The 17,214-nt window shown below is 37.5% G+C and overlaps 1 protein-coding gene across 2 annotated transcripts in view; it reads right to left on the reverse strand.

The window, feature by feature from the left end:
• Window positions 1-17,214, reverse strand: part of FBN2 (fibrillin 2) — a 183,219-nt gene that overhangs the window by 17,626 nt on the left and 148,379 nt on the right. For both annotated transcript variants that reach the window (XM_085323252.1, XM_085323251.1), the window contains exons 42-55: window positions 14,145-14,213; window positions 13,487-13,612; window positions 12,418-12,543; window positions 11,892-12,017; window positions 10,070-10,186; window positions 7,928-8,056; window positions 7,496-7,615; window positions 4,337-4,462; window positions 3,799-3,951; window positions 3,050-3,115; window positions 2,631-2,756; window positions 2,405-2,524; window positions 1,466-1,588; window positions 908-1,039 (exon numbers count right to left, since the gene is read on the reverse strand). In XM_085323252.1, coding sequence (XP_085179378.1) covers window positions 908-1,039; window positions 1,466-1,588; window positions 2,405-2,524; window positions 2,631-2,756; window positions 3,050-3,115; window positions 3,799-3,951; window positions 4,337-4,462; window positions 7,496-7,615; window positions 7,928-8,056; window positions 10,070-10,186; window positions 11,892-12,017; window positions 12,418-12,543; window positions 13,487-13,612; window positions 14,145-14,213 — 1,659 coding nt within the window. The remainder of the gene's footprint in view (window positions 1-907; window positions 1,040-1,465; window positions 1,589-2,404; window positions 2,525-2,630; window positions 2,757-3,049; window positions 3,116-3,798; window positions 3,952-4,336; window positions 4,463-7,495; window positions 7,616-7,927; window positions 8,057-10,069; window positions 10,187-11,891; window positions 12,018-12,417; window positions 12,544-13,486; window positions 13,613-14,144; window positions 14,214-17,214) is intronic.

The following is a 17,214-nucleotide window of genomic DNA, read 5'->3' on the forward strand; positions in this document are numbered from 1 at the left end:
CGACATGGGTAAAAAGGTAAAGTTCTTGTTATACAAGCTATTTTCCCTGAGTGAATTAATGAGGATTTGTAAAAGTCATTCTCCTGCTGAGGGAACACTGTTTTTAAAATGTTCTAATTTAAAACATTCAGGAAAGTGGATGATTGATTGATTAATTTATTTTTAAGCTGATGATAGCCTCAATGACTACTGTCCCCAATAACTTTGGAATGTTCTTGCGTTTGTTTCTTACTCTGCAGAGAAATGTTTCATTTGCCAAAATGTGGCTACTCACCTCCCCCCATTTAATTGTAGTAACAATATATAACAGCTTCCCTTTTGAATAAGAGAATTATTTTGAACTGTGGCAGTTTTCTACACTGCTTGCTGTTGATGGCCATCATAAGTTGTTTCAGAATCTTGCAGTTTTAATTCTTTAAAGACCTGCCACGTTACTTACAAATACTGTTAATGCTAGAGGAAATTTAACTGTTTTTATTTACTATAATTTTGCTTCTTGCTTAACTCTTATCAAATGAAGTCTCTTTTACTAGATTTAAAGTATTAGATAACCAGACAAGTTTCTGAACAGCTTTTTGATTTTTTGTTGTACAACAGAAGCAGAGTTTTTGCTTTGAAACATTACTATGGACTACTTAATATATTACGATAAGATTCAAACCTTAGAACAAAGAAATACAATTTAATGTCCTGGGCACCATCACCTATCTATCTGATGTGGACTTTATGAATTGCAGTTTTCTTGTTGTACTGCATAGCTATGTAAAAATACACATATGTACTATTTGTATGTGTATATACATATTTCTCTCTCTCTGTGTGTGTGTGTGTGTGTATATATTTACATATATAATTTTTTTTCCTTTTTGCATTACAGTAGGTGTTGTCCTTCTTTTGTAAGCTTTACCTGTGCAGCCTTCTCCATCAGGTCTGCGAGTCATTCCAGGAGGACAGATGCACATGAAGGTACCAATCAAATTTTTGCACATCATGCCTCTTGATTCACAGTCGTGGAGGCCTTCAGCACATTCATCTAGATCTGGAAAAAAAATGTATATTTTGTTTGAAATCCATTCCAGTAGCTTCAGTTACTGAAGACAACTAGCACTTCCTCAAAAAAAAGTGTATCTGGACTGTCCTAACAAGCACGAACAAGTAACCTGTGAACTATGCCTAGTAACAGTTGTCTTAATCTCCGTGAGCTGTAGCATCTCATCATGTTAAAGATGAACTTCAGCATGTTGGCCCACCTTGTCCTTACACTCTCCAGCAAGGGATACTCAGGGCACTAGCTTGCGGTCATTTTCAGGGGAGTTCTGAAAGAGTAAATCCTCATCTGCTTGACTGTTTGCTACTTTTCACTGGGAGGATGAATGCAAGAAAGATGCACAGGAAAACTCCAGATTATGCTTTGACCAGTATAGGGTGACACACATTGGGGAAAAGTTTACATTTCAGTCATTACCTTTGCACATCTTTTGGTCTTCTCTCAGTTCATAGCCAGCTGGGCACGTGCACTCATAGAAACCGTAAGTGTTGATACAGCGAAAAGCACACAGCAAGGGGTTCTGAGCACATTCATTTATATCTGAACAGGAAGGAACAAAAGCATTTATGCTCTACTAAATTTTAAAACCATCACCAGGAAACGTTTTAATACCTGCACTTCTCCTGTCAGCTAAAAAGTATCAGAAATGTAGTAATTTAAACCAAACACTTTCCTATGTGTTTTTTGAGCTGCTACAGGAGGCTGGAGGCAGATGGTACCAGCAAATTCAAGACTGAACCAGACAGACCCTTTGACAGCACATCCATAAACAGATACTAAACCCACTCTGCAGCGATGTACCCTTCAGTTTACCTCATATTTCCCCTACATCCACAACTCTTCTGGGAGAGGAGTGAACAGCAGAGAACAGTCATGATTGCGTGCTGTCCTGAAATCGCAGCACTTTGACTGGAGAGGATGTAATACCAATGGACCAGTGGGCTGACTGGTTTCTTATGTTAATTAAAATTTGCTTGTTATTAACTTGTGATGAGGGGGGCAGTGTGTAACTGAGTTACTGTATATTGAGCACTCTATAAATTCAGATGTTTTTGCATTGGTTAGCTGTATTATTTATATGGATATTCTGGGGACCTAACAATTATTGTCATCTTTATCTCTTCAGCAAGCAGCTGAATAGTTTAACATGGTTTACCACAATACATGCAGTTTGGGAAAAAATATGATAAACTAAAAATACTGCTGCTGCCTAAATAAATTCAGGACATTGTTTCACAGTGACACATTTCAGGCAGAGAATTTTTTTTTCTTCCTAGCTATATATTTTAACACCAGCAGTCTGGTTAATAAAATAATCCCTGTACTCAAGATAAAAAGAAACTTGTTACAAGTTACCTTCACAATTCATCATTGGGCCTGGCTCAAATCCATCGTGGCAGTTGCATTCAAAACTGCCGATCACATTAGTGCACGTACCATTTCCACATGGGTTGCCAATTGAACATTCATCAGTATCTGTGAGTAAGTAAGTAAATGAAAACTGAAGAGAACTGGAACACATGCTAATTGTGTTTTACATTCAAGCATTACAATTCTTAGCATTTATGAAATACGGACATACCGACACAGTGAACTCCAGTGTAATCTAAATTGTATCCCATGGGGCACTCGCAGCGGAATGATCCGTCAGTATTGATGCAGTGACCATTTGAACAAATTCCTGGGCTTTCAAGGCATTCATTAACATCTAAAAAGTGGAAAGTTATTGGCAACCACATCTTATCTCATGCGCATCTGTATCAACTCTTAGTAAGGCATTTATGAAGAACAAAGAAAAACCTCGTCCCTAGTCATGCAATTTCAAAGATAATCTAGTCTGTCTATCATTTTTAATAGTTCCACATTTATTAAAAGTCAGTCTCTTGGCACCTTTTGGCTGCAGGGAATGAGTCATCATAAACACACTGTAATATCCAGGCCTAGTTTTAGGTATAAATAAAAGAAGCAAGGAAATTTCTAATTATCAGGAAAAAAGAATACCTTCACGCGTATCATCAATGCCAGGAATAGTTCCATGACCGTATGGACACAAGTCCTGAAAAGCAACTGTAGAAGTACATTAAAAAAGAAAAAAAAACAAAAACACACACACAGGAAAGAGAGTAAGAACTTTAAATAAATAAATGGTTGAAAATAATTACCCAAAATCAAACATTCTCTGTATCACATTTTTTCTTTTAGCCATAGTTAGTCAGTTGAAACCAATAAATCGGGGTCATATGCCATCATCTTCCCTAATCCAGAAGCAACATTAATTCTAAGCCTGGGTAACAAATGGACAGTGTTGAGCTGCTGTTCTGCAATGTATTTGCTTGATGCTTTCCCGTTTGTTTACTTGGAACTTACTTTTACTTACTTAAAGCTAACTACGGACTGATGACTACTGATGACAATTTTAGTGCTTCTGGGCACTGACCCATGTTTCTTTTCTGCTTTGCCTAAAGTGGGATAGATCTACAGCTGGAAGCTACTAGTTTGTTTCCATACTGGGCCAAAAGAATAATTTAGGATTTCTATTTTTCTGTCATTATTTCTTCTATTAATCTTTAATTTATTTTCCTTTTGTTAACTTCTATGGCATTTTGACCTCAAAATGATGCTAAGCTAGCTGTAAGACATAATGCCAAGCAGATCTAGCCTTCTGATGAGCAAAAACGTACAGCACAAAGGTGCTCCTCTTTCTTTTCCCCCACTTAAAAAATAGTTTTATTTTAAATCTTGATCTGTACCTTCTTCTTCCTTTGGACAGAGCTCACAGGGATCACCCCATCCCTCTCCTGGCATCTTACTGCAGCAACACTTTGCCTTGGTGGTGTTAAAAGCCTTTGGCACTGAGCATTTCCCATTCTCAAAGTTTGTGAAACAGAAGCTCTGGCGGGTATCTAAAAAAGAWAATACAGTTATACAGAACTAGCACCTCCTAACCGACTAGACAATGAGTGTCTAATCCTGAAAGAAATGGTGATACAGACCTGTATTTTTTAAATATTTTGAAARTATTTTCCAGCCCTTGTAAGGACAAAGTTTGGAAGGAATCCCCTAGAGATCCCATACTGCTGCAAGTGGGGGCAGCTACGAGGGCAGATCAAGTTACTACTCAGGGCTTTATCCTGYCTGGCCTTGAAAGCCAGAAACATCTCTACATACTCGCAAGTTTGTCTGCAGAACTGCACTGCCCTTGCGGTCTAGTACAGCTGCAGTGCCACAGCGAACCGCTTCTTTCTTACAGAGCGGCTGTTAGTTAGCATCAGTAACTCGCTCACTCACCAAAGCATCTCCGGCCGTTGTCAGACAGCACAAAACCTGTGGGACAGATGCACTGGAAACCACCTGGGGTGTTAGTACAGGAGCCAAAGAGGCAGATGTTGGGATCCTCATTACACTCATTAATATCTGTGCAATAAAGGAGAAAAACATCATCATAATCCCATCTGCTGTGAATTCCTCGGCTAAGAAAGAWAGATTATTCTTCAATTTTATTTCAAACAGAGGAACTCCTCCAATATAAAGGAGCAAAGAAATATGCTTGAAGACACCTTTTTGAAATAGCAATTAAGAGTGTTCCACTGATACTTAACCTTTTTTTCCCCAAACTGATTTTTTTCCAAATTAGTTCTTTGTTGTATTGTTTATAATATAAATGTTAAACAAATGTGTTCAAATTATTGAAACACGAGAAGACACATTCATGAGAAGAAAAATATTTCTCTGTCAAAGAATAATTTTTTAAAAAATTGTATGTTGGTAGCTCTTAGTAATTAAAGGTATGATTTTTCATGCTGATTGACTGACTGTCTGTGAACTGGAACTGTAGATAGTAGAGGGTGGCCTACAAGACACACATTTATATTTACCAAAGTTTTCAACAGCTACTGTTGATACATTATTTTTAAATAATTAAATCCTGTACTGTCACATAATTTAGAAAATGTTGCTATGACTAAGTGTGAGATTAATAATTATAAAAAGACTGTAATAAAAAAACTAAAAACATCAAAAGCAAAAATTAAGATTATTTAATATAAATAACAAATGCTTATAAAATTGTGCCTACATGTCCTGCATCTACATAGACAGAGTAAAAAAAGTAATACATTAAATAGACATTTAATTTTTTAATCTACTATTTTAAGCCATATCTTACTCTATTAATTCTACAAATCCTGACAAAAAATACACAGCTTTGCTAAAATAATTCTTTAATAGAGTACCCTAAAATCTTCAGAGCTACACCTGCAGTACAAAACTCCTCAAATATTTTAGTAAAGGATATTAAAAGAGACAGCACAGAAGCCTGGGTCTCTCTGTATATTCTGTGAAGAGCATCTATATTGATAATAATGAAATTGTAGGCAGCAACTGACGTTCTCCATGAAAGCAAGCTTCACGGATGTTGAGTTGCAAACTGGTAGCGTCACCTTTCCTGGTATTTATCAGACTTCAGATTTGTCCATTTAGTGTCCCATCAGTTTTCTAGGATTCAGTATTGCACTTTATAGACCTATATTTAGCAGATACGGAAACAATGGAAATAATAATAAAATCTTCTCACTAGGAAAAGCTAAGTAGAATGAGGAGTCAGGTTGGAGTAGAATTCTGTGACATCATTAGTTTTGAAAAATGTTATCTGCAGTCCCATTTTCAGAAGCTACTGCCCAATATAGTACATAAAGCACAGTAGCTTCCCGTGGACAAGCTCTTACAAAATGGTGAATCTGAAGCATTCAATTTATTCCAGTAAAAGAAAGGTTATTACTTTCCTAGTTACTGTGGCAGTTGCTAATATGCAAAGCTTAGCAATTCAGCTGCATTAAGARGATGGAAAAACCTGCTCTTTTGAAGTACTGATTATTACTGTAATGAACGGTTTGGGACTAGCGGTAGTAACCAATCCTGTAGCTGTGACAGATCGGCTACTAACCAGATTACAGAAAGGAARCTAGGAGGCCTCTCCTCTCCATACCCTGTAAAACAGAAGGTAATCTGTTAAATGGTAGCTGAAACCTAAGAATTCTTTCCTGGCTCCCGAATGTTTTAGTTTTCTCTTRTATCTAAGTAACCTGAGCTCAAAAAGCAATCTACCTGGTGCACGTCATCCCACTACAGACTTAAGAAATAGCGTCTTACAAAGGTGTTAGCACACGGAAGTAATAGAAAGGGACAAAACAGGTTGCAAAGACTGCAATAATCACGTGTGATTATACTAATATTTTGATTAATATTACCTAGGCATTTGGGGGGAATTTTATCTACTAATGTTCAGGACACATGGCCGAATGAAGAAAGAATGTAATTCAGTTCCTTTTCTTCAGTTCTGGCAAAAATCTATTTGGCAGTCACTGAAGTGCTGTCCTCAGTGAGGACAGTGGTACCTCAAGAGATAATGTCAGGACAYTGAAAGTGGCTGTAAACAGTGACATTCTTGGGGAACCAAAAGCTTTCATTGTCGTTTTACAACTGTAGGTGATTTGGATTAATCTCAAACGCAGCTGCTAATACAAGAACAGCAGTTGCCAAAAGAAACCATAAAGTTGGCAAGCAAGCTGAGTATTGTGGTATGATATACAAGAATGAGAGAACTTCCAGGCTTGGAAAATACCATTCAAGAAAAAAATCAAAATGATTCCTGAGATCCAGTCTTTGCTGGATTGATTTGGCTTTATTGATTGATACAGATTTGGCAGCTATAGGCCAAATCTTTAAATCCACACTAGTGCTTTCTGGAGTCCATACATGGACAGACTGTTTCTTTATTATGTTATCTTTATTACCAGGAGCTTTGGGTACAAGTGTGGGGCAGGGAGCAAAGCGGGGGAGGTATTCACACTAGCTAACTTAAGTCATTTAAGCTGAGAAMCAGGTTTCTTCATATAGTCAGTGGAGAGAGACAGGTTCTTACTCCGTCCACTGACCACACAGGAACCTAAGGCTCCTGGGTCAGCTGCCTAAAACCAGTTGTGCGTAGCTTCCTTGCCAAGTGCCCCGCAGAGTTGATTTAAACATAAACTATCTAAGTTCACAGTAAAGCTCTGCCTYGTTCTGCTGAAAAGAGGGTTGTAATTTTGATTTTTTTTCGTTATTCCCTGCCACACTGAAGCTTAACTCATTCTCATGCCCCTGATGCAAACAACAGAAAGATCTGTGACATTTAGCTCCTGAACAATATGCCAGGCTTTAAAAGATACCTCCATGAAAAAAACAAGAACGTGCAAACCGACAAAAGGTCTGCTGTACTCTTCCCCCCGCCCCAGGAATCTCAGTACTTGAGACACATTATACAAAACTCCAAATCAGAAGACAACTGTTAGAAGAAACCTATTTAAGCAATTCTTCCCATAAGCTCAATAGCTTTATCAACATTTCTAAAGGTCGTATTTTTCTCTTGTTAATAAATTGTCCAGAAGCAAAAATTACAACTCGCCTTACCAATACAACTTTCACTTTTCACTTCGTATCCTGGTGGACAGATGCATCTGAATGATCCTTCCAAATTTTGACAGGTGCCAGGAGAGCAAGAGCCGGGTAGTGCCACACACTCGTTAGTATCTTAGAAAAGTAGAGGGAATCGGGAAAGGTTCAGAATTACAAAATTCTCATGGCATTATTCTTGCAGAACATAACAGTGCTGTTCACGAAAAAGATGTTACRGTTCTTTCCTAATTTTCTTTCTCTAAGGCATTTAACTTCATAAGGATCAATAGCAGCATTCTAAAAGCCAGATACTTCTACTGTGTTTTCCTTAAAGTCGCTGACAATTTTTTAAACTCAGAAACGGAGACTGTGATCGTTTCCTTTTAGAGGCTAGCAGTCACATTATTTCAGCTTGGCTTTAGCATCTCCAAGTGGCATCATACATACCAATGCAATTCTTGCCATCTAGAGTAAGTTCATATCCTTCATTACATAAGCATTTGAAGGAACCAATTTCATTGAAACACCGTCCGTTTCTGCACACCTGGCCAAAGAAGGAACTGCACTCATCAATATCTGTAAAAAACAAAAAATGAAACCGCAGAAGTGAGAGTCCCTCCAAGAGTTTAACCATTAGAATGTGTAAGCAGGCTCAGTATATACAGTGTGCTATAAACACGCTCAAGTTGCAATTTATATTTCCATGGAAAAGGTAAATCTTGTAGCAACAAGGGAACAGTTGACAGCTTGTGGAAAGTAACTCTCACTCAAGTGCATTAAGGTATATGTTCTATTTAAACAACACTTTTTTATAGGGTATTACAATTTTTAAACTTGCAGCATTACCTCAGCTACTGCATCTGGAGACATTCACTTGCTGCCAAGTGACTGTGTGATACTAACTCCAGACACAGAAAACAAAATGCTACGTAGGGTGTCCTGGATTTTCTCTGCATTTTATATGCGCTCRAATTTCCCCTAGAAGTTGCCTTGTCATTTTTCAAATTTTGGAATGTCATTTGCTTTCCACAGAATGATTTTCTCACTCACAACTGTTCTACAGATGAGGTCTGAAAATGCTTACTAGTTTACAGAGTTAGTTTAATAATGCAAACGGAAAGCAAGACTGTGCAAGCAAAATTTGTATGAGAAAGTGTCAGGACAGATGAACATCAAGAAGGTTGGATGAGTATCATGGCGTAAGGACAACTTACACTTTAGTGTTTTGCACTGTTTGAATTTGAAGGTTAACATCGTTTTAACTACAAAGGTTTTTAGTTCTTCATGGAAGCCTTAAGTAACAGCTACTGAACAAGACGTACCTCCTGCCTCAGCCAATACAGCAGTTCCTGTGTTACTGGTTTATTCCATAGTGCATTTCTTCTGTGCTACAGTTACACAACTACAAGTACCTYGAGAGAGTATTACACTGGGATGGGCTGCACTGCCTCTGAGTGACTGGGGTCGTTTGGAAGAAAGCTCTCCAGACTGTCAGGAGCAAGTCTGTGAGCCAGCTTGGCAAGTCTGTGGCCTCCTTGAAGGCAGAGCCTGGAGCACTGAGGTACTAGATGCTCCCAAGATAGACTGGCAGCTGTACTGCTGCACAGAGGAAACCACCCCCTTGGCAAGCAGTGCATTCGTTGGGTGCAGCTTGTTTTCCTTCTTGAGCAAGTTTTGCATTTTCTCTTTCCTGGACAAGGAAAGGTCTTAAAATACTTAAGATAATGTTTTAGTTCTCTCCTGAATCAGAAAGAATCGGTGGACTGAATCAGTAGACTTTATTTTGTGTCTCTTTCTGTACCAGAAAGGAATATAATGTCTTTTTTCCTTTTGGCTGAGGCTTCACACAAAGGAGCGTGAATCTCCAGAGACTTACAAGTCTGTTCTTCAGTCCAGGAAGATTTTAGTTTTCTTTATTACATGTATCCTGGAATTTAAGTTGTCCAAAACCATCAGTAGTTCTGTTGTTCTCTGCTTTAGAGGAATATGAAATAGCAACGCCTCTCTGTAAGCAAAGTTCATCTTACGAGAGCAGGAGATTAAGGAGTTTAGTTGAGCCAGCTCTTTTGTTGCCAGTCTGCTTTCTCTGTCGTGCTGTGCATGAATCTCAAGTGATGTGGCRAAATAAATGACTTGGAATGCAGGAGGTGACACTGGCTGGGTGATACAAGGTTATGCTTATTGCCAGTGGCCTCTACAGACCACGTCAGTAGCCAGGGACTGACGGAGCTRATAGTGAGGAGATGCAGCAGTGTCAGAGGGCTCTACTGCTGCATGCTAGAATTCCCCAGGAAATCTGACACGGGTGAGGGCTGCATTAAACCATCAGGGAACAGTAAGGCTGCCCCTGTCACTGAGAGATTTAGGGTTGATACCTTTGCAAGTTGCCCAATCACAAGTATTCTGAAATGTCTACAAAAATTATAAAAATGATTAATCCCTAGGATAGGTAGCTGTATCAGTTAGTGTGCTCAATTACCTTTCTTAGTACCCTGAACTATCTTCTGTTTGAGTTTCAACTTTATATGCATCCTCCCTTGCACACCAAGACAGCAGCAATGAAAGAGAAGTTTAGATTACATCACCTACCCATACAGTCATTATTATGAGTTAATTCAAATCCTGGGTAACACAGACAGTTATATGATCCAACCGTGTTTTTACACGTTCCATTTCCACATGGATGGCGTTCACATTCATCAACATCTGCAAAGAGAAACAAAACTGTATGCTGGATCTGATTTTCCCAGGTGTGTRTTAATGTGATACCTGTGCACATGCAGACAATACTGTAAACCTCCGTCTCTCCTTTCATCTGTCACATTTTAATGCCGACTTTTACAATATTTGTGCATAAGCTCTTAAGTAAGCGTAGGAAAACACTGCATATAATATTCATTTTTATCTGTATTTTAATAAAAAGTACTGCTATGTACAAAGATCAAAATAAGTGCAATGTGCAATATTGTGAGGCATTATTTCTTTTCTTTTTATTTTTCCTGCAAACACTCTTTCCCTTTTAAAGGGTGCCATGCAAGGAGTGAGTTAGTAGCAACAAGACTTGCAAATGTGCTGTCAGACAACTGAAACCTGAGGGACGTATCTATGATACAGTGGTTAGTACAATGGATTGAGCATCACAGACAGGCTCGGAACTGTCTTACGTTTTATATACACCTTTTACAATTATGCACATGAAAACCTGTTGAAAATGCATCTGTCAAGGAGTTACATGTCCCTGGTCACAGGTCAGTTCACACATGTAAATACGGTATTTTGTCAGGAGTGTATCCACAAATACAGAAACCACTAACAAGCTCTTGGATTAATCCACTTTTTTAAAAGCATTAGAATTCAGTGTTGTTTCCTGCTGTGTGTTTTAGGAATTTCTGGAGTTTCACAGGGATCTGAAAGGTATTTAGATCCCCTTTTTCCGAATTCTTGTGAACTTCCTGAAATATCTATCTATATTTATTTACAGAAAGTAAATACTTTGTTGCATGGACTGTTTTTCATAACTTATCAGGATTTGTATTTCAGACTAGAAAAACTCAATTTAGAATTATTARAGATACTATTTTAAGTGACCATCGTCTGGAAATTTTGTACTATTAACACAAGTCACTTTTCCAAGTGTCCTCCTCAGGCAGGATGATGAGTATGATTAAGTTCAAATATGAGAACAACGAAGGCACATATAAATATGTAACAGGATGTGAAGAGGTTTTCAATGTCTGTTTAAAAAGGAAATCGAAACACACCTRTATTTCTAGAGAGCACTGGACTCCTCTACAGTTTAGAGCTGACATTTRTATGATTGTTATTTCAAAAAGCAAAAACATTTTTTGATTGTTTTGCTCAAACACTATTCAAAGACATTAAGAAAACTGAATTCATATATGCACCACCTTTTCCTTTTTTAAAAAACCCTTTATAATTAAAAATGAAACAGTGAAAGAAAAGAACAGTGTCTGCACTTATTTCTCAGTATCATATTTACCATATCATCACTTGACTACAAAATGAGCTTATATTTAAGTTATACGTGGGACTGTTTTCTAAAATGAAAGATGAACTCAGTAAAGCTCTAAATAATTGAAAATCAGTCTTTTCTCTCCAAACTCATCCCTCCATGATATCACCTATAAACCTCTCTTTCAARTAAGTCACTATCACTCTTTTTGTGAAAATGGAGTTAACATACTCTTTGGTAATTCGGAGCTATTCCCCAGAACACCGTGATTTTTTCCCCCAACTGACATACTTTCCTCTAAGGACAACTTCACACACTTTCTTCATGGAAGTTCAAGAATGTACAAATCAGCCTCTTAGTATCAGTATAGTCTCCTCATAAATTAATAAATCCAGATTCCTTCCACCTTTTTAGCAGAAAAGTTTTTTCTTTCCATACCCATGCACATGGTCTGATCTTGGGATGCCTTAAAACCGTTGTGACATATACACTGATAACTTCCTTGCATGTCCACACATAAACCATGACTGCAAACATTAGGAATTTCCAGACATTCATTGCGATCTATAAGAAAAATATAAAACAGATGGTACACATTATTGACTTTTATTATTCATTTATTTTACACAAACATGTTTTTACAATCTGTTATTATTATTAAAGCCAGACTCAAAATTATCTGCAGCTAAACCTGAATCATAACAAAACTTCATTTTATAGGAACTTCTTGCCTACACACCTTGAGGTCAAAACTACTGTTAGTATTTGGTTGATACCCTCTCTTTTCTTCCCATGAACAGAGAAACACAGCTATTAAAAAAAGCTGGTACATAAAACACACAGGAAAATGTGCAAAGCAACAGCAAATAAATGATTCTTTTGCACTTTTAAGAGAGTGAAGCATGTACTGTTGCTTATGTACAAACCAATTCAAACAGACTAGAAAAATCCACTGATTTCTTACCAACGCAGGCACCATTGGGTGAAAGCTTGAAACCAGCAGCACATTCACAGCGGTAACTACCAGGACTGTTGATGCAGTCTGCATTTCTCTGACAGAGGTTATCGCCGTTACTGCACTCATCAATATCTGAAATATCCGGAGTCACACATGAATCAGAAACCACAAGATAGCTATTCCTGCCTAGAATTTAGACTGTATTTTCAGTCCCGCGTAGGACTAATCTTTGTGGGCTGTGCTCAACAAAGTGAAAAGATTCTGACCTTGAGTTTCCTCTATCACAAGTGCAAACTGAAGCAAAATCAACACAATTTCATCAACAAAACATATTGTTTTTTAGGGTGAAGGAGGAAATCAAATCTTATGAATTCAACCTCCTATGCACAGTAGTCATAAAAACTTTAAAGGTCTGCCTAAAAAAAAAATTTTTTTTTAATAAATTCTGTTTCCCTATGCTTTTATATATTTTAAAGAAAATAATGTTTTAAACTAAAATAGTAAGTGCACAACTTGTTAGTGTTCTATAGCACAAATGTCAGCGCAGGACCCTTGAATACCAGTGACAAAACTTCTATTAGCTTCAGAGAAGATAAACTACTACCTTGAAATAAATTCAAGATTAGGTCATAAACAGAAAGCTGTATCGGTCAAACTCCAATTCCYGCCCGGAGTATCAAAACAGAAACACAGCACATCTCTGAATATCTGGCAATTCTTTACTTACAAAACCCAGAAGAMGACACAAGAGGCAAAAATCGAGAAAACTTTTTCCTAAAAATCTAAAAATTAAAACCGCCCCCTAAAGTAAATTTGGAGCATAAAATGGGTCCTATTTAAGGTTACCTGAAAGCAAAAGCAGTAACAATACAAAACTTTTTAAAAATCTTGTAAGYATGTGTGTACACATATTAAAGATAACATCCCAAACTCATTTATAGACTTGAGCACTTGTAAGAAAACATACAGCCGCTAYCTTAGGAGTCTGAAAAACAAGTGAATTAAATGTTCCTGTTCCCTTTAAGATGAACATGCTTATGGGGACTCGATAGAAAATAATGTCACTTTGAATCACCTTCACAGACCAAGAGCAGGTCATTGTAGCTGAATCCCGTGGGGCATTCACAGCGGAAGCTGCCAATCTGATTGATGCAAACGCCGTTTGCACAGATTCCTGGGATTTCCTTACACTCGTCGATATCTGAAAGTGAGACAAGTTAGACAAATACACGCCTTTTTGTACTGCCTGGATGCTCAATTTCACTGTACTTAGAACTGAGTTGGAGAAGTTCCATATAACTTACTTAAATTACTTACAGGATATAAAACTAAACATATTCCYGCTATGAGAGAAAATAAATTATGTGCAGTTCAGGAGGTGATCAAAACAGAGTGATACTATATGTTAGACAAGATACAGAACTGTGTCAAGTATGCAGATAATTTCTGCAAAATTGCTAAAGCCAGAATCTTTTATACTATCCATTAAAACTCAATCCCCTGAACGAGAATGGCGGGAGAGCAAAAGTTCATAACMAGATACGGAAATCAAAAAACAAAGATCAGAGAGATTTTGAACAACGTATATTAACTTCGTTCTCACACCGTATGTCATCAATGTTTCTCCACAATGAAGTTAGAATTTTGTTATATGAAATATTCATTTTAGCATTATACTGCAGCAAAAACTTGGGCAAAATACTTTTTTGGTGAAAATATTCAGCTAAACTTACCAACAGCTTTTCCAGTATGAATATCAAAAGTAAAGCCAGGAATATTCCCACATATGTTCTTGAATTCCGCTAGAGCGAAACAGAGAAAAATGCATTTTTAATGATCTCCCAAGAATTGCTTGTAAGATTCCTCAGCTTTTCAACATCTACTACAAGCCGAATCTACTCAGAGGAGAAAAGCCACTGCCTCTTGCACAGATGTATTGAAAATTCAGGTTGCCAACAAATGAATGCAAATTGGAACACTAATTCGTACTCTTCTCAAATCTCTGCAGAATTTGACACAAGAGCAAATGTTTTATTTGAAAAGGCAGAACTTGMGTTTTTGTTTTAAACGGGACCCTTAACTTCTCTTTTAATGTTTATTACTGCTTTCTAGACATCCATAAGGAGAATCTGCTGTGGCAACCTCAGAACGGAGAACTAAATGTAACTTAACTGTACCCAGCCGCCTTTGGCAACACCGGCTCTKTTCCTGTCTGCCAAGGGCACGGCAGTTCGGGTCTTCTGACACGGGGAGCAGAAGGGAAGCTCAGCTTTAAAAAAAAGAGGCCTTCAGAAGAGCATTCTGCTTTAGTATCCTCATCTTAATTCTCTTTTCAAGGAAAGGTGTACAACTTCTGCTGCATTATGCGCATGGATTTACAGCACATGGAGAAGAAATCGGCTACTTTTGCACAGGTACCTTTTTCCAGCTATTATGAAATCCATTAATTATTGCAGGTTGTAAGAAATGAATAGCTACTTCTAACTAAACTAAATTGCTACAATATTTCTCATAAAGCATCTCTGTCAGTCTGAGATTTTTCTGGTAGGACAGCGCTTGCAGGAAACGAAAAAAGTGTAACACATTTGAAATACATTGAGAAATTTTGATCCAGGCAGAAATCTGAAAAATAACAGGACTATAATTATTTTTCCCTATGCTGAATTTGCAAAAATATGACTTTTGATAGCATTGTGAATTGAAATCTCACTTGTTTGAGAAGGCAAAATAATTCCAGTATATATGCAGCACCCATATGAACGAGTGGTTTAAGTATGTGCCTGCTAACATTAAACACTAAGTTGCTGTTTAACTTTTTTTTTAAAAAAAAAAAAACACACTGGCATTCAAAATCTCCAGAAAAAGTAAGTAAGTAAGTTTCTTCCAACACCAAGTTTCCATACTCTTATTAATGAAAAATTCCAAAGGTATATGGTAGATATTTTTACCTGCAGGGCACTAAGCCAAGGTAAAATCTCCTTCTAAAGGATACTGATAGAACTTACAGAAACATCCCATTGAGCTACAGTTCCAGAAGGGCTCTGGAAGCGCAGCACCCGGACACTTCTGTGAATGGCCTGGGTCCACTACCTGGGCTGATGAAGAGCCTGCTGAAAGTCTATATTCTGAGAGCTGCTATCCAGGGGGATGAAGTGTACGGAATCTACACCTTAACCTCACCTCTAAACTTGAAATGTAGACTAATTATTTGGCATCGTTTCCAACGCCAGAAAAAGGGAAAGAAGTAGTTAGGGATCTTGATTAGAGCGGAGATAGCTTATTTCGCTGCTGGCTGTAGTTATGGTTTCTTGATGCTCTACATTTTAAGGGCAGCTCTTCAGTAGCTTGTAATTTTGTGAAGCTTAATCACTGGGGTTATAACTTAAGTAATTCTTGTCTCTCTGATACCAAATGTTTTTGTTTATTAACGTTTCAGCAAATTAGACTGATCGTTGCTCTGAATAAGATTTGGGAAAATATTTTTCCACAAGTATTTCTCTTTCTCACATTCAAAAATTCATTGTTATTTTCTATTGAAGTAGAACAGGATCCAAGATACATGAACGTCAACATTTTCTTCTTTTTTCTGTTACCCTGTTTAATGACCTTAGGGTAAGCTAGTCTCTGCCTGCTGATGTTATCCTGCGTTACAGAATACGGAGTCTTAGAGGTTCCTGCTACTAGATCATCCAGCAAGTTTCTGCTGTTTTATGCTAGCATGTGTAAGAGTTAAGGTTTTCTTTTTAGCTGTTCTTTTCTACAGATAGATTTAAGACATTTCCTGTTGTCAGTAAATACCCACAGAAGACCGATACTAGGTAAAAACAGGGCCTCAGGTTCTCTCCCCTGTCCCTGTGGACAATGACGATCTGCTCCTGTGATTATGCCTCAGGTCAAGTTTGGGTGGACCAAGAATAAGGTGTGAAAGATCCAGTCCTTCTTCTGACCTATTTCTGTCTCTATGTCATGCTACCTACCTAGTTCACGCATTCCATTTAATGAAGTTCTTTCATTTTCTTTCAATTATACCACACTGAAAAACAACTAAGCAAGAATTATATCATAATGCCCTTATACACTGGGCCAAACTAATAATATGCAAACACTTCAGAGATTTGCCTTCTGAAAGCCTGACTTTGCAACCACGACTTAAAAAAAAATATTTCTAAATACAATGCACTTATCACTGTATCATTTTTACAGCACAAAAGGATGACATAACAGGATCATATAACAGGTCCTATAACAGGAAAAAAACTTCCTGAGAGTTCAAGCACTCCCAAAATGATCAAACCCCAAAGAAGTTCTACAAACATTTGGTCAGTTCTCAGCTGCAAAGTGCGTTTCTCCACTCCTTATGGTGGAAAAAAAATGAAGAAAGAATTATTATTTTTGATTATTTAAGGCATGTCTGAAAATGAATATGACCTATATAATGTGTAAAACTAAAGTCATCAAACAGTAATTAATTGTTAAACATAGATTTACAAAAGGAAGAGAGAACACTGTTCACAAAGAAGAATGCAAATGCCCAGGCATGTGAAGTTCGTACAGAGGAACAATATACTTCTCATTAGAGCAGAATAATGCTTTTAATGAGCTACGGGGCTCACTCTGGCAAGCTGGTTAAGGTCAGTGTATCATAACCCCTAGTCTGTGATGTGCAGCCTCCATCCAGACTTCAGAACTTACTGCTTATACTATGTAACTGCAGCTATTCAACCATTTACGCTTGGAATTTGTGTTTGATCCCTCACACAATCTCTTCTCATAGTGAAAGAGGTTCAACGATGTTTCCAAATA

Source organism: Rhea americana, unplaced genomic scaffold, assembly GCF_003343005.1.
Source record: "Rhea americana isolate MKP2758 unplaced genomic scaffold, rheAme1 scaffold_83, whole genome shotgun sequence".
Lineage (NCBI taxonomy): Eukaryota > Metazoa > Chordata > Aves > Rheiformes > Rheidae > Rhea > Rhea americana.